Source organism: Pristiophorus japonicus, chromosome 26, assembly GCF_044704955.1.
Source record: "Pristiophorus japonicus isolate sPriJap1 chromosome 26, sPriJap1.hap1, whole genome shotgun sequence".
Classification (NCBI taxonomy): domain Eukaryota; kingdom Metazoa; phylum Chordata; class Chondrichthyes; family Pristiophoridae; genus Pristiophorus; species Pristiophorus japonicus.
The window spans coordinates 14008821-14027280 of NC_092002.1; the positions used below are offsets into that span (position 1 = coordinate 14008821).

The 18460-nt window shown below is 47.1% G+C and overlaps 1 protein-coding gene across 3 annotated transcripts in view; it reads right to left on the minus strand.

Annotated features, from left to right (window-relative positions):
- LOC139239213 (mitogen-activated protein kinase-binding protein 1-like) overlaps nucleotides 1-8625 on the minus strand; it is a 77684-nt gene extending 69059 nt beyond the window's left edge. For all 3 annotated transcript variants that reach the window (XM_070867879.1, XM_070867878.1, XM_070867877.1), the window contains exon 1: nucleotides 8295-8625. In XM_070867879.1, the coding sequence (XP_070723980.1) occupies nucleotides 8295-8408 (114 nt within the window). In that variant the 5' untranslated portion in view covers nucleotides 8409-8625. The remainder of the gene's footprint in view (nucleotides 1-8294) is intronic.
- Between the last annotated feature and the right edge of the window lie 9835 nt (nucleotides 8626-18460).

Consider the following 18460-nt stretch of genomic DNA (forward strand, 5'->3'; position numbering starts at 1 on the left):
GAGAAAGTGGCCTGTCTCCACTTATTATTTTCGTCCCACAGCTCAACTACGACATAAGAAAGTCGCTATGCGACCAGTCACAGAAGACTGCTTACTGCTCCATGAACAAAAAAAGTCACAGCATCACCCATTTGTTGGGCATCAACTCTAATTAATTGTTCTTAAACCTTACAGCTCAGGAATGAGCACTTGATTATCTCTAATGGTGTATAGATAAATCTACTTGCTTGGTGTACTGCTGAACTACACAAACCAGAAGATCCCTGGGGTACAGAGCACACAGGTGCCAGGTTCAATCTGTGCTATTCCGTGACTCCCTGCTGGAAAGCGTGCATGCGTGGACAGCAGGCGAGGACAGGAATGGACTGGTGTGCGATGCCCTCTTCAGTCGAGCAGCCCATTCACACAGGAGCTAGTTCATGAAGAATGGACATTTGGATAAAGTATCAGAGAACAGACAATGTTCAAGGGGCTGTACCTCACCAAACAGCACCAATTTCAGGTCAGAGAGGGGGGGAAAAAAAAACTGTTGCATTACTCTTCAGAACATTAACCCAGCATTCTCAAGGTTCTTGAAAAATAGGCACCAGTCTCAGGTCCATAAAATGCCCGAAACTGCAACAACACCACTAAAAAAGGGTCAACTCCTTTTTACATGGATTATACAGAGAATAAAACTGGGGGTGAATGCTGTAGCTGTAACACTCAAGGTTTGGATACAACCCTACCAAAAACATTAAGTTTAGTATTGGTTACTTTTTCCGACCTTTCACCACCAGAGCTCATATCTTCCATTACCACTGCCAAGTTTTACCCTACAGCTCCAAGTCACACAACCCAAAGTTATTTTACAGTATCATGTCTTTTTTTAAATAAAAGAACAAACAAACATTCAGGTTCTTGCTTAAAAAAAAAACAACTTCTCCCACTCAAGTTCTTCTGCTGCATAAATGATCACCTCTTCCCAGTTATCCCCAGTGCCCTGGCCAACATTTATCCCTCAATCATTATCACATTGCTGTTTGTGGGAGCTTGCTGTGCGCAAATTGGCTGCCGCATTTCTCACATTACATAGTGACCAATGAAGTCCAAAAGTACTTCATTGGCTGTAAAACGCTTTGAGACGTCCGGTGGTCGTGAAATGCGCTATATAAATCCAAGTCTATCATTCTTTTCTTTCCATCATATCCCAGCACTGTTCAAACATTATAAATGAAGATCAAGTATTCTTTTCACTGAAAGTTCATTCTGATCAACATCTCAACACCTGAATCTAGTTACCAAATGGTCTGCAGTAGAATGATTCAGAGCACAGCCATCAGCTATGGGAGGTAGCATAGCCCATTTCAGCCACTCCTCCTTCCAACCCATCCCCAAGCACTCCATTCAGGGCATGAGGGTGCAATGCATCAAACAACAGCTGGCTGCTCCTCTACCATAGATGGAGAAAGAAATCGGAAGCTATGCGTTTCACCATCTGCTGACCATTTAAATTCCAGCCATTGAGCACTGAAATACAGGTCATACCCCCATAGAAATTTACAACACAGAAGGAGGCCATTTCAGTCCATCGTGTCCATGCCGGCCGACAAAGAGCTATCCAGCTTAATTCCACTTCCCAGCTCTTGGCCAGTCGCCCTGTAGGTTACAGCATTTCAAGTACTCTTTAAAATGTTTTGAAAGTTTCTGGCTCTACCACCCTTTCAGACAGTGAGTTCCAGACCCACACCATGCTCAGCAGATACTAGATGTTGGAGAGACAGCACAGAGGCAGTCAAGGGATCAGCAGAGAAGTAGAGCTGGATGTCAGTGTACATGAAGAAGCTGGACCCATGTCTGCAGAAGGTATCACAAAAGAGCAACATGTAGATGAAAAGGGAGGTCAAAGATACATTCTTGGGGGACTCGGGAAACAAAAAAAAACACTGTTGAAGATGCTCTGCATACGATCAGCTAGGAATGTCTAGAATAACACAAGAGTAATCCCACAAACACCAGAGAGGTGCAGGAAGACAAAGGATAAGGATAGACTGATGTTGTTTGTGACTAATGTTGGACATCCTGGAGAGATGCATGTTAGGGACTGAAGGGTTAACAGTTAAACTTTGTATCTTGAAGCAACAGGCTTTCCAATATAAACAGGATGACTTTGTAGTGTCATGAGGAGAAAGCATTGCTTGTCTTTGGATATGTAAAGCACTTGTGTCAAGAAATAAGTATTATTAATAAAGCGTAACTGATGGGCAAAACAGGATAGAGAATCCATTAGCCACAGTATGAAATGTTAACAGTTGGTAAGGGTTTTGATTATATCAAAAGGAAAATGACAGTAAGACTGCAAGGTATAACTATTCCAAAATCCTTTGAAAACAGCCTATTCATGTACACATAGTTGCTTACTCCAAAACAACTACCCTTAAACAAAACTTCCTGACGTAACAGTCCCCGACTCCAACAACTCATTAGGGCCATTTTGGTACTGCAAGGGCAGCAGCCAGACTCTGGGAAGGAATTTTAAAAAGGAGTTCAGGGACATGGGCAGAGTGGAGGTGACTAGACATTCAAGGACTTTAGCAAGGAAAGGGAGGCTGGAGATGGGGCAATAAAGGACAAAGATTGGGTGTTTTTAAAAAAAAAAGTGGGTGACAACAGTGGTTTTAAAGGGGAGGGCTGATGCCTCAGGAGAGAGAATTATTGATTATCTCAGCTAGCAAATGGAATTGCGAGGCCAACGGTTGACTGATCATTGGGGGGGCGGGGGGAAATTGAGTGAGCAGGGAGTTGGGTATCATGGAGGAGATGATTAAGTTAATCTAACTCTCTGCTTGCATTAAGGATTTTAGCCCTTAAGCCTATTAGATGCTCCTGCACTGCTCACAAGAAAATTGGAAACAAATTCAAATCAGATATGTCTAAATTCCCACTGATGAGCAGTGAAGGTTCACATGCCCACCAGTGCATTTCACCTCCTCACCTTGTCTCCCAATCCCATCTCACTCGAGAAATACATTAAATGACCTACTTGAACACGAAACCTTCTGATTCAAAGTAGAGTGCTGTCACTGAACCACAGTTAATGCTTTGTGCATGTTTTATTATATCATGTAGCTTCAATTTTTTTTCTTCCAAAGACACTTATCGTGCAATAAGATCATGTTTTACTATATCTAAATGGGATCAGCATTACCCATTCTATTCACAAGTTGGATGTAACCTTCCTGTCTGACTTTATTGTCCAAAGTTTAAAAAAAAAAGGAGGCAGACAAAAAGCAGGAAACTATAGACCAGTTAGTCTAACATCTGTTGTTGGGAAAATGCTACAGTCCATTATTAAGGAAACAGTAGCAGGACATTTGGAAAAGCATAATTCAATCAAGCAGAGTCAGCATGGTTTTATGAAAGCGAAATCATGTTTGACAAATTTGCTGCCGTTCTTTGAGAATGTAACGAGCAGGGTGGATAAGGGGGAACCAGTGGATGTGGTGTATTTAGATTTCCAGAAGGCATTCGATAAGGTGTCAAAGGTTTTTGCACAAGATAAAAGTTCATGGGGTTGGAGGGAATATATTAGCATGGATGGAGGATTGGCTAACAGAAAACAGTGTCAGGATAAATGGGTCATTTTCCAGATGGCAAACATTGACTAGTGGGGTGCCACAGGATCAACTATTTACAATCTATATTAATGACTTGGATGAAGGGACTGAGCGTAATGGAGCTAAGTTTGCTGATGACACAAAGGAGGGTGAGAAAGCAAACTGTGAGGAGGACACAAAAAAATCTGCAGACGGATATGGACAGGCTAAGGTGAGTGGGCAAAAATCTGGCAGATGGAGTATAACGTGGGAAAATGTGAGGTTATCCACTTGAGCAGAAAAAAAAAATAGAAGCGCAAACTACAAATTTAAATGGAGAAAAATTGCAAAGTGCTTCAGTACAGAGGGACCTGGGAGTCCTTGTGCATGAAACACAAAAAGTGAGTACGCAGGTACAACAAATAATCAGGAAGGCAAATGGAATGTTGGCCTTTATTGCAAGGGGGAAGACAGTATAAAAGGAGAGAAGTCCTGCTACAACTGTACAGGGTATTGGCAAGGCCACACCGAGAGTACTGCGTACAGTTTTTGTCTCTGCTGTTTCAATGAAGGACCTAATATTCCAGATCCCAAATTACATCTTGAAGGGTGGAAGATGCCTGTGCGCGGATTTTTTTTAATGTGTGGTGGCCGTTGCATCCCAGCCACCACACGGGCTGGACAGAGCTAGGTCTTGGTCCAGTAGCAAGGATTTACCAAGATGACTGGAGACCAGCTTTGCTGCACAGACCTAGCGCACACACATCACAATGTGGGCTGGCTCGCGCTGCCTCTGGGCCCTCGCTTCTTCTGGGCCCTGAACTCTCGCCTCTCCTGGGCCCCGAACTCTCGCCTCTCCTGGGCCCCAATCACATCCCTCTACGAACTCTTGCCGCTCCTTCGCCCCGACCTCACCACTCCTGTTGTACCTGCCCGCTCTGCAGTCGGCCATCGCCCTCCTGCAGCAGCACGTGCTGCTCCCTGCAGTGGTATGCTGCCGCATGTTGCTCCCTCTAATGGCCCCGCCCTGCTGACAGTCTTGCAGGCCAGGACCGCGCCGGGCTGCCGCACGTTGCTCCCTCTAATGGCCCCGGCCTGCTGATGGTCATCATCATGAGCAAGAAAGGATATACTTGCATTGGAGGCTGTTCAGAGAAGGTTCACTAGGTTGATTCCAGAGATGAGGGGGTTGACTTATGAAGATAGGTTGAGCCTATACCTTTTGGAGTTCAGAAGAATGAGAGGTGATCTTATCAAAACATATAACGATAATGAGGGGGCTTGACAAGGTGGATGCAAAAAGGATATTTCCACACATAGGGGAAACTAAAACTTGGGGACATCGTCTCAGATTAAAGGGCCGCCCATATAAAACAGAGATGAGGAGGAATTTCTTCTCCCAGAGGGTTGCAAATCTATGGAATTCTCTGCCCCAGAGAGCTGTGGAGGCTGGGTCTTTGAATATATTTAAGGCAGAGGGAGACAGATATTTGAGCACTAAGGGAGTAAAGGATTATGGGGAATGGGTAGGGAAGTGGAACGGAGTCCATGATCAGATCAGCCATGATCTTATTGAATGGCAGAGCAGGCTTGAGGGGCCAAATGGCCTAATCCTGCTCCTATTTCTTATGTTCTTAGGTTAATTAGAGTTATGTTCCAACACACTTGTGTCCTTTAAATGATAAATCCAGTAAATAGCCTCAGTCATGTTTGTGAGTTGGGGACAACACCTGTAACTTTTACTATTTGCAAATATTTTCTGAACAAAACTAGGCTGATGTATAACTACCCAGTTCCACAGCTTCTGTTAGAAACATAGAAAATAGGTACAGGAGTAGGCCATTCAGCCCTTCGAGTCCGCACCACCATGCAACAAGATCATGGCTGATCACCCACCCCAGCACCTCCCCCTACGCCGCCTCCACACCCCCCCCCCGACGCAAGGACCACATCCAACTCCCTCCCGAACACATCCAATGAACTGGCATAAACAACTCTCAGTGGCAGGGAACCCCACAGGCCAAGAACTCCAAGTGAAGAAATCTCTCCCCATCCCAGCCCCCCCCCACAGGCTCCAGACCCACCCAACACCGGGAACATTCCCCCCGCACCGTCAGAATCCTTCCCAAACGCCGAACACCCCCGGATGTCGAGCCCCCAGCCCCAGCAACCACACAACATCAACCAACTGCCATCTGTTCCTTTCCATAGTACTGTCATCTGCATTCCTACCTCTTCTTGTATCTGTTTCAATTCCCCATCAGATATGCTTTGCACATGCTGCCGGCCACCAATCACCTACATCGCAACAAGTAAACAGTTGGCGAAAAAAAGCACTGCCTTCATGAAAAGGATTTACCATGAGGCATGAGGGAGCAAGTCAGCCAGCATGTTATTTGTTAAACAAAGGAAGATAAATTATGTATTTCAGCAGAGTCACACTGGTTTGAACTTTGTGTAGCATCTTTCAATATTTGCTGCCTTCCACATTCACTAGATGTTCATAAATAATATCTGAATTGTGATTGAGTTTAAGCAGTTCCTATACAAGCGTCAAAACATTTCTGCTGAATACTTGAAACTCAAGATTGCTTATTACATATCTTCTTTTTTGTTGTGTGGCTGCAACACTTAAACAGTAGTTCTTGAAGTACCTGCCCATGTAGTCTTCCTGTCCTACATGAATCAATCATGCAGCACTGCAGGTCATTCAGCCTCTGCTGGCTCTTTGAAAAGGAGCCAATTAGTCCCCCTCCCTTGCAAATATATTTCGAATTTGAAAGTTACTATGGAATCTGATTCTACCTTTCAGGCAGAGCATTCCAGATCATAACACACAGCATTAAAAAAAATTCTAATCTCCCCTCCGGTTCTTTTGCCAATGATCTGAAATCTGTATCCTCTGGTTACCAACCCTCCCACCAGTGATATCACCACTAAAATTGAAAGTCATCCTCACACAACAGACAGCTACTCCAGAAAGTGCCTAAATAAGAAGCAAGTGTCAGGTAAGATGTGTGACCATTTCACTGCAAGCCAATAGCATCGCACAAGGCTGCAGAATTTAAAGAGCAACATTTTAAACACTTTAAATGTTGCTCTTTCAATTCTGCAGCCTTGTGTGGTGATATTATCTTCAAAGGTCACAGTAATTCCTCAAAAAATACATCAGGGGCTAAGAATAAAGCCTGCAGAATCAAAACTTCTGCCAATAGCTACAGGGAAGGTTCAAATCCTCGTGAGAACAAATTAAATGAGTCAGTATTTACCGGTACTAAGGAGTTACCTCTGATTTGGACCGACTTTACAGGGAGCAAACTTTATCTTACTACCTAATGTGCAAGAACATCCTGTTTATATTAAACTTGCCAGTGATGCCCATAGTTTGGAAATGAACAGCCTTCAAAAACACTGCAATAAGTGTTTTTTTTAATTCTGGAAATGACACAACAGGCCCAGCCATACAAGGAAGACAGGTTAACACTTTGGGTATAGACGCTTTGCCAGTTCTGACAAATGGTAATAAAAATCTTAAACCTGTTATAAACAGAAAAAAGGCCAGACCTGCTGGGCTTTTCCTCAGTATTTTGTGTTTCTTTATTTCTGAAAATATGGCCCCACTCTGGGTAGAGGGGGGGGGTTGGAAGGTGGTCACCGAGAACTTTGTCCAACTTTATTCACCAAGCAAACAAGGTGCCCAGTCTGCATATCCTCCTGAACCTTTTCAACTGCAGCCTGGCAAACATTTGAGTAGGCTGCCCAGAGGGATCTGGAAGACCTAAATTTGGATAAAACTTAATCATGGAAGCATATCAAAAGTGCTTCACATACCAATAAATTACTCAGAAGTCTAATGACTTGCATTATGAAAGCAAACTATTTTAAAAATTAAAGGTTCATTTCCCTCTATCGCTTGTGATCATAGATGTTTACGGCACAGAAGGCAGCCAATTGGCCCGTCTTGTCAGTGCCGGATGAAAAAGCTATCCAGCCTAATGCCACTTTCCAGCTCTCGGACTGTAGTCCTGTAGGTTACAGCACTTCCAAGTGCATATCCAAGTGCATATCCAAGCGCTTTTTAAATACCATGAGGGTTTCTGCCTCTACCACCCTTTCAGGCAGTGAGTTCCAGACTCCCACCACCCTCTGGGCAAAACAAGTTCTCCTCAATTCCCCTCCAATTCTTCCTAATGAGGAGTCATAATAATGGCGAACCTCAGATCCCTGCACCCAGTAAAAAGTGTCAGCCCAGTTCTATTATCCCTGACCCCTGGTCCATTTGTCCCGACCCCAGCCGTGACCACTAGCAACAGCCCACTTGCACCACCTGACCCCAGCCCAGCTGTGACCCCCTAGCACCCCCAACCCCAGCCATTATCTCCTAACCATAGCCCACTTTCCTGCTGACCCCAATCCACTTGCCTGCTGACCCCAGCCCAGCTGTGAAACCCCTAATCCCAGTCTACTGGCCCCAGACCCCAACACAGGTCGGCGACCCCTGACCGCAGCCCACTTGCACCCTGACCTAAGCCCTGCTGTGATCACTGACCCTAGCCCACTTGAACCTAGCCCAGCCATACCTGACCACCCCCCCCAGCTGTGACCCCTGACCCCAATCCCACTTGCCCCCTGACCCCAGCTGTCCTCCCTTACCCAAGCCCACGTTCCCTGACCCCTAGCTCAGTGACCCGCCCGCCCACCGACCCCAGTCCCGCTTACCCGCTCAGTGACGGGCTTGGCCGCTCGGGATCTCCTCAGGTTGAGCGCCGGCGGCGAGCGCAGCAGGTTCCTGATGCGACTGGTGATGCTACTGCTTTCTCCGGCCGTCGCCATTAGCCCAGCCCGGTGCCTCCCTGAGGGCCCGACCGCCGAAAAACTTTATTCAAAAATAAAAGACACCTTAAAAATAACACCCGCTAAACCCCGGGAGGACAGCTGCGCCACCGTCGGTCAACACAAAACAGTTTTTAGAACTTTTGCAGTTTGTTTATTTACTTCAGCCGCCACCCGCCGCCTCGCGCACTCGCTGACTGAGATTTAAATTCCAGCCTCTAACGGCCACTCCAACTACCCGCCCAGCGCGCGCACTCCGTTTAAACTCAATCGGCGGCCGCCGATTGGAGAAGCGGGAGTAATTGACAGGCGCAAAGACCAATCCTCCAAGTCCGGCATCGAAGATCCCGCCCTCTTGCCTGCGACCGAGGACTTCAGAGCTGATGATTGGATTGAAAGGTGATTGACAGGCCAATTCATCAATCGCACGGCCCGTTACGCACTCTGAGATTCCCGTCCTGGGCGCCGCGTTCTGGAGTAGCTGATTGGATAAGCGAGAATCAACAGGTGACCGACTCGGCAGGCACCGCCTTCCCACCCTTACCGCGATACTGATTGGGCCGCGGCAGAATGACTGACAGGGTAATGAACCAATGGGCTCATTTTGGCTCTTGACAATCCAAAAGTGAGAGAGCAACTTTGCATCTTGTGTTTTAAGTTTCTTTCCCCCCGCCCGGTTACCTCCTCCCCTGAGCAGGTTAACTCCTTTCTGGACCACAGTTGTATTCAGGTGGGAGCCTTGACACAAGGTGCTGGCCATTACGGTAGCAGTAATGAGTTCCCAAAATTTGAGGTCTTGTGATATGAGTTGTGGTATGATGCAATGAGTCTGAACGTAAAAGATCCCTGCCATTGCATTCTTCCAGCGCCCAGCTTCGCCCGTCTCTGCCCTTGCCTCTACTCATCCACTGATGAAACAGAGGAGGCTGTGAGGAGATTTAATTGAGGTGTATAAAATTATGAGGGGCCTAGCTAGAATGGATAGGAAGGACCTGTTTCCCTTCGTAGAGGGGTCAATGTAAAGTAGTTGGTAGAAGGATTAGAGGAGAGACGAGGGTAAAGAAATTCACCCAGAGTGGTGGGGGTCTGGAACTCACTGCCCGAAAGGGTGGTTGAGGTAGACACCCTCACCATATTTAATTGGGATGTGCATTTAAAGAGCCGTGACCTACAGGGCTACAGACCTAGTGCTGGAAGGTGGGATTCGGCTGGGTAGCTCTTTTTCCACCGACACAGACACGATGGGCTGAATGGCCTCCTTCTGTGTCGTAATTTTCTATGATTCTATGAAAGCTTCATCCATGCCTGTGTTACCTCTAGACTTGACTATTGTAACGCACCCCTGGCCGGTCTCCCACGTTCTACCCTACGTAAACTTTGAAGTCATCCAAAACTCGGCTGCCCATGTCCTAACTCGCACCAAGTCCCGCTCACCCATCACCCCTGTGCTCTCTGACCTACATTGGCTTCCAGTTAAGCAACGCCTCGATTTTAAAATTCTCACACTTGATTTCAAATCCCTCTAAGGCCCTGCCCCTCCCTATCTCTGTAATCTCTGCCAGTCCCACAACACCCCTCCCCCACCCCCCCCGAGATATCTGCGTTCCTCTAATTCTGCCCTGTTGAGCATCCCTGATTATAATCGCTCCACCATTGGTGGCCGTGCCTTCTGTTGCCGAGGCCCTAAGCTCTGAAATGCCCTCCCTAAACCTCTCTACCTTTATACCTCTCTTTCCTCCTTTAAGGCACTCCTTAAAACCTAACTATTTGACTAAGCCTTTGGTCATCTGCCCTAACTTCTCCTTATGTGGCTTGGTGTCAAACTTTTTGTCTTATAATACTCCTGTGAAACGCCTTGGGATGTTTTACTACTTTAAAGGCACTATATAAATACAAGTTGTTGTTGTTGTCTAGCCAACAGTTTTGGTCTTTGTATCTAAGAAAGGATGTACTTGCCTTAGAGGGCTGGTGCAACAAAGGTTCACTAGACTGGTTTCTGGTATGAGACGGTTGTCTTATGAGGAGAGATTGAGTAGATCTGGGCCTATACTCTGGAGTTTAGAAGAATAAGAGTTGATCTCATTGAAACATAAAATTCTTAGCGGGCTTGACAGGGTAGATGCTAACAGGCTATTCCCCCTAGTTGTAGAGTCCGTGACCGGGACAGTGGTTCTCGTATTGGACTGTTCAGCCACCTAAGGACTAATTTTTAGATCGGAAGCAAGTCTTCCTCGATTCCGAGGGATTGCCTATGATGAGAGTCTTGAGCTCGGCGCATTGTCTCACTATTCCCATAACTCGATTCCCCTAAAGTCCAAAGATTTATCGCTCTTAGCCTTGAGTATACTCAACGATTCAGCATCCACAGCCCTCTGGGGTAGAGAATTCCCAAGATTCACAACCCTTGCCTGAAGAAATTTCTCCTCATCTCTGTCCTAAATGGTCGACCCCTTAGACTGAGACTGAGGATGTCGGGAGGTGGAACAGCATGTTTGGATTTTATGGGGAATGAAAGATGAACAGTAACAGAGTCCAGCATCCAATACACTAATAATTCACACAGAGTTGTGTCATTTGTAGAGTTCTTTTTAAATGCTCTCTTAAATAAGAAATTTTAATATGGTGAAAACTGTTCTTTAAAGTTCAGCATAGCTTGGAATACAGAGTAGAATCTGGTATATTCAGATCAATCTGCATGCTTATGTGTATCGTGGGATATTTTACTATGTTAAAGACGCTATATAAATGCATGTCATTGTTATTTTAATTCAATGGAAATTAGCAACAGCTGTATCATTTTTTTTTATTGAAGACCAGAAATTGTTCTTGTCTCAATAGGGTGGATCTATCTAGAAGCCTGCAGGAAGTTCCCCAGCTGACAGGAATTGTGACCTCAAATCTGTTCGTCACAAATTGAAGTCTTTTAGTCTTCATTTTAAAGTAGGTTCTCCCACAGTATGCGCCATTGCCCAGTTGGGGGGCAAATCTAATTTCCCCGCCACGAGAAGGTGCATTTTCCCTCTGAATTTTCCCCCCTCTCGCCCCATGCTTTCATTCCACCTCTGCCCTCACAGTACAGTTGAGACTGGGAACCAACACACGCAGACCTATGTCCCAATAGTGTAACCACGTGTATACATTTGGGGGGGCGTTTAAAATCATGAAGGGTTTAAACAGAGTAAGTAAAGTCAAGCTGTTTCCAGTGGTTGAAGGGTCAATAACCAAAGGGCACAGATTTAAGGTGATTGTCAAAAGAATCAGAAGCGACGTAAGGAAAAACTTTTTTACGCAACAATTGGTTAGGATATGGAATGCACTGCCTGATAGGGTAGTAATTCAATAGTAGCCTGCAAAAGAGAATTGGATAAAAGGAGTATTGTGTCTGTAAGCACTCTAGTAATGACTCCACTAGGCGAGGTATTGTACTTGAACTGTGGTGACCTTAGTCCATTTATTACAACTACAGCATGGTGAGCTCCCTTTTATACCTGGTTACCTGTTGTGTACAGGTGACCCCTAGGTCTCCACCAGTTGCACCCTCTGGTGGTACAAGCATAATGTATACAGTGTGAAGATACATCCAGTAGTCTTATGTAACTGTACATTGAGTGTACAGGGAGTATACTTATATTATACATACACAACAAGGAGAAAAAAATTGCAGGGATATGGAGAAAGAGCGGGAGAGTGGGACTAACTGGATTGCTCGTCGAAGGAGCCGCCACAGACTCGATGGGCCAAATAGCCTTCTGATGACGATGACGAAGGGTCATCGACCCGAAACGTTAACTCTGCTTCCTCACCATAGATGCTGCCTGACCCGCTGAGATTTCCAGCATTTTCTGTTTTTATTCCAGAATACAGCATCCGCAGTATTTTGCTTTTGTATTTGTGTGGCCTCCTTCTGTGCTGTACTATTCTGAGGCTGAACTCCAGGATATAGTCGATGTATTCACCGAGGCATATGAAAGCATGGGCCTCACGTTTAACATCCGTAAGACAAAGGTCCTCCACCAGCCTGTCCTCGCCGCACAGCACTGCCCCCCAGTCATCAAAATTCATGGCGTGGGCCTGGACAACGTGGACCACTTCCCATACCTCGGGAGCCTCTTGTCAACAAAGGCAGACATTGATGCGGAGATTCAGCATCGTCTCCAGTGTGCCAGTGCAGCCTTCAGCCACCTGAGGAAAAGAGTGTTCGCAGACCAGGCCCTCAAACCTACCACCAAGCTCATGGTCTACAGGGCTGTAGTAATACTCGCCCTCCTGTATGGATCAGAGGAATGGACGATGTGCAGAAGACACATCAAGTCGCTAGAGATATATCACCAACGATGTCTCCGCAAGATCCTGCAAATCCCCTGGGAGGACAGACACACCAACATCAGTGTCCTCGCCCAGGCTAACATCCCCAGCATTGAAGCACTAACCACACTCGATCAGCTTCGTTGGGCGGGCCACTTAGTTCACATGCCAGACACGAGACTCCCTAAGCAAATGCTTTATGTGGAGCTCCTTCATGGCAAACGAGCCAAAGGTGGGTAGCGGAAACGTTACAAGAATACCCTCAAAGCCTCCCTGGTGAAGTGCGACATCACCACTGACACCTGGGAGACTCTGGCCGAAGACCGCCCGAGGTGGAGAAAGTGCATCTGGGAGGGCGATGAGCTCCTCGAATCTCAACGCTGCAAATGTGAAGAGGTCAGGCGCAGGCAGCGGAAGGAGCGTGCGGCAAATCAGTCCCACCCTCCCCTTCCCCCGACAAATATCTGTCCCTCCTGTGACAGGGTCTGTGGCTCTCATGTTGGACTGTTCAGCCACCAGAGAACTCACTTTATGAGTGGAAGCAAGTCTTCCTCGATTTCGAGGGACTGCCTATGATGATGATGTACTATTGTAGTACAGTGTTCCAGGAATTGGAGCAGAGAGCAGAAGGGGCATAACTGTTGCCAAAAAACAATTTGCATGGAGCACATCCACCACAATTTTCTCCTTGCCCCAGCAGTTACATTTATGCTACGTTCTACAATTGGACTGGGCAGACTGTTGCCTGGCACTCCCAGGATGAGAGTACCTTTACAAGTCCAGACAGACCAACAGTGTCTCTCAGACACATATTCGCAGCAACACCTACCGCCTTGGGCCACAGACACAGAATCATGTTGAGAAAACGTAATTACATCAGAATCTGTTTCAATCAGATTCCAATACAATTTCCGAACATAATTCAGGTGAGTCAGTGGCGAAAAGGTTAACAGGTGATTTCTCCCCCACGTTGCATTTTATTATACAAACAGGGAAATGCAACCTCTGTCCAAATTCTGAACAACCAACAAAAGGTCAGGTGTTGAGATGTGTGGTACCACTGTCTGTCTGCTTTTTGGGTTGTTTGCACTTAATAAGGAAATATGAACATAAGAATTAGGAAGTAGTAGCAAAGCAAATCAAATATCAATATGTAAGTCGGATATCCAGGCCAAAGCTTCTGGTGTAAGAACATAAGAAATAGGAGCAGGAGTCGGCCATTCGGCCCCTCAAGCCTGCTCCGCCATTCAATAAGATCATGGCTGATCTTCTACCTCAACTCCACTTTCCTGCACTGTCCCCAAAGCCCTTGATTCCCTTAATATCCAAAAATGTATTGATCTCAGTCTTGAATATACTCAACAACTGAGCCTCCACAGCCCCCTGGGCTAGAGAATTCCAAAGATTCACCACCCGCTGAGTGAAGAAATTTCTCCTCATCTCAGTCCTAAATGGCTGACCCCTTATTCTGAGACTGTGACCCCTGGATCTAGACTGTGACCCTCCCCCACCCCCCACCCCTGGGGTTCTAGACTCCCCAGCCAGGGGAAACATCCTCCCTGCATCCACCTGCATCAAAGGAAAAGCATTCCCCTCTCACTGCCATTTGTCCTTTCCGACCACTCCAGGAACTTGAGCACATAATCCAGGCTGACACCTCCAGTGCAGTACTGAGGGAGTGCTGCACTGTCGGAGGTGCCATCTTTCGGATGAGGCATTAAACCGAGGCCCCGTCTGCCCTCTCAGGTGGACATAAAAGATCCCATGGCACTATTTTGAAGAAGAGCAGGGGAGTTATCCCCGGTCCCCTGGCCAACATTTCTCTCTCAATCAATGTCACGACATAAAAGGTTATCTGTTCATTACCCCATCCCTGTTTATGGGAGCTTGCTGGGCGCAAATTGGCTGCCATGTTTCCCTAAATTGCAATACTGCCTGAAAGGGTGGTGGAAGCAGATTCAATAACAGCTTTCAAAAGGGAATTGAATATATACTTGAAAAGGAAAAAACAAATGCAGGGCTATGGGGAAAGGGCAGGGGGAGTGGGACTAAATGGACAACTCTTTCAAAAATCCGACACAGGCTCGATGGGCTGAATGGCCTCCTTCTGGGCTGTGAGATTCTATGAAATGATTAGCGGCGGTCAAGGAACAGCCCAGTATTTGCAGGGCCAGTTGTGAATCTCTATGAAGGGAGAATCTGTAGATTTGGTATGGATTAGCAAACAGCACTGAACCATAACATGGGAAAGCTTCATTTTCTGCACTGCAATAGCATATGACATTTAGTTTAAAGTCTGTTATGCTCTGATTATTTTTGTTGGTCAGCCAGTAGGCTTGCCAGCTCTTCTTGAATGTATTCCTGGAAGTCTCATCACATGACCTTGTGCTTCCAACTTCCCCGCCCCCACGGTCACGCCATTGGTGGCCCGACAAGTCCACCCTCACAGCGCCCCACCTTCCCTCGGCCAATTTGGAAACAAACAGACTCTTCATTACCCGACTGGGTGACTCTTGACTGTCAGTCAAGCTGTCTTGTTTCCCCCTGTAATGTATTTGCTTCATGGGTTCTTTGCTTAAGAATTCATAGCAACACATTGCTATTAAGAACTAGTTGGTTTATTAGCAAAGGTTTGACAATCACACTACACATTACCGGTTCATCCACCAGGCTCACAACTGCCTCATCGTGGATCCCCCGAACCCAACTGGCCGGGGTTTTATTGAGTCTTGTGAACATGACGTGACTGGCTGAGCCACTCACAATGCAACAGTTCTAGAAACCCGTGAGCATGCTCACAGATGATGATGCATACATTACAGCCCTCATTTCCAATATTTTTATAGCTTGTAAACAGAAGTGTTCAAAGGAAATGGCAACAAAAAAACAATCTTTTTTAATGAGTTTGTGATTTGTCTCACGGGGTGTTGCTCGTAGCAGTGTTCTGGAGATTAATCTTCAATTCCTGGAGTCTCCAGGCCAATCCTGGAGGGGTTGGCAACCCTCAGGCCAAGCATCTGATATCTGTGTCGAAACCTGCCACTTGGTTTAAATCAAGCTACTGGGAAACACGTATTTGGACTCTAGGGGAAATCAAGGGATGTGGAGATCGGACGTAAAAGTGGAGTTGAGGTCAGAGTTCTTATTCTATGGCGGAGCAAGCTTGAGGGGCCATATGGCCTACTCCTGTTCGGAATTCTTATGTTCTTTGTCCAATTATGGGGTGCACACGCAATCGCCATAGGGACACATTGAACTCACCCAACAAAGAGCTTAGCTGGAGATTGTGAGGGCCAACGTTTCGGGACTCGCAACTGTGTGCAAGGGTACTGAAGTTTAACCGGCTAAATACCGTGCAGTTTACCAGAACTGGATCCTGCCCCTTACCCAACGATGACCACTCGGGCATTGACTAGTAGAGTTATCAGTGAGAGAACACTTACCATTTCAATTGAGAACCTAACTGAAACGCCATAGTGCATGACAACTAGAAGTTGGGAAGAGTAACGATGAGGTAAAAGAGGGAGTAGTGATTAGATGATGCCAAGCGTGCTTTTTAAAGACTAAAGGGGGAGAAATTCGGGTTGTTTGCGCCTCCCGTTAATGCCCCTGCAAGCGCCACTCGGTAGCGCCCACACGTGTCCCGGGCCGCAGCACCGGCGATGACAACATCGTCACCATGCGCAGCGACCCGTTTTCACCCCGGAGCGAAAATTTAGTAGCATCCCATGAGGCTGTCAGGTGCGATGCTTTAAGCAACTTGCGGGGCGAAAATTAAAGGGGAGGTGCGACGCTGAAAATGATTCAACTTACCGACTTACCATCTTCAAATCTCGGGGTCGTTGTCGCGATGTTGCAGGCCTGGCACTCGGCTTGTGTGTCGGGCTGGCACGGCACCCCGCTCTCCGGTGGTGTGGTGGTGGCCCCTCCTCCCCGATGCAGAGTCGGCAGTGTGTCCTCCCCTTTAATGGAAGGGGAGGGCCCTGTGTTCCCGCCAGCGCCAGGCGCCACTCAGCGTAACACAGGAAAATTCCCGAAGGTTAGCGTCCAGTCCCGCCCCTGAGAGGAGGTGGGGCGCGAGACAGTAAACCCAATTTAGCTGCCGAGGCGGGATTACTACGCCTGGTGCAGGAAGACACACCTCACAGGTGTTATCGCCCTGGGGGTATGCACTTTCGCCCCGTATAGATTGTCGGAGCAAGAGAGGACAATCTTTGCTCCTCATTTTCCGCCTAACATTTATAGAATTGACGAGTGTATTGAGCACCACAGTTTTATGTGCATTCTTGATAAAGTGCAGCTTCCCCACCGACACCTGGGAATCCCTGGCCAAAGACCGCCCTGAGTGGAGGAAGTGCATCCGGGAGGGCGCTGAGCATCTTGAGTCTCGTCTCCGAGAGCATGCAGAAAACAAGCGCAGGCAGCGGAAACCCCCTCAGTGCAATAATACCCTTCAGCGCACTAATACCCCCCCTCAGTGCACGAATACCCCTCAGTGCACTAATACCCCCCTCAGTGCACTAATACCCCTCAGTGCATGAATACCCCTCAGTGCACGAATACCCCTCAGTGCTCTAATACCCCTCCGTGCACTCATACCCCCCTCAGTGCACTAATACCCTTAGTGCACTAATACCCCCCTCAGCGCACTAATACCCCTCAGTGCACTAATAACCCCTCAGTGCACTAACATCCCCCTCAGTGCACTAATACCCCCATCAGTGCACTAATACCCCCCTCAGTGCACTAATACCCCTCAGTGCAATAATACCCCCCTCTGTGCACTAATACCCATCAGCGCACCTATACCCCTCTCAGTGCACTAATTCATCTTGGTGCACTAATACCTCCCTCAGTGCATTAATACCCTCGTCAGTGCACTAATATGCCCTTAAGTGCACTAATATCCCCCTCGGTGCACTAATACCCCTCAGTGCACTAATACCCCCTTCTGTGCACTAATACCCCTCAGTGCACTAATAACCACTCAATGCACTAATACCCCCCGCAGTGCACTAATACCCTCTCAGTGCATTAATACCCCCCTCAGTGCACTAATACCCCTCAGTGCATTAATACCCCTCAGTGCACGAATACCCCTCAGTGCTCTAATACCCCTCCGTGCACTCATACCCCCCTCAGTGCAATAATACCCTTCAGCGCACTAATGACCCCCCTCAGTGCAGTAATACCCCTCAGCGCACTAATATCCCCCTCAGTGCACTAATACCCCCTCAGTGCAATAATACCCTTCAGCGCACTAATACCCCCCTCAGTGCACGAATACCCCTCAGTGCACTAATACCCCCCTCAGTGCACTAATACCCCCCTCAGTGCACTCATACCCCTCAGTGCACTATTACCCCCCCATTGCACTATTACCCCCCTCAGTGCACCAATACCCCCCTCAGTGCACTAATACCCCCTCAGTGCACTAATATCCCCTTCAGTGCACTAATACCTCCCTCAGTGCACTATTATCCCCCTCAGTGCACTAATATCCCCGTCAGTACACTAATACCCCTCTCAGTGCACTAATACCCCCCCTCAGTGCACTAATACCCCTCAGTCCACTAATACCCCCCTCAGTGCACTAATACCCCTCAGTGCATTAATACCCCATTTAGTGCACTAATACCCCTCAGTGCACTAATACCCCCCTCAGTGCATTAATACCCCTCAGTGCACTAATACCCCCCTCAGTGCACTAATAATCCCCTCAGTTCACAAATACCCCTCAGTTCTCT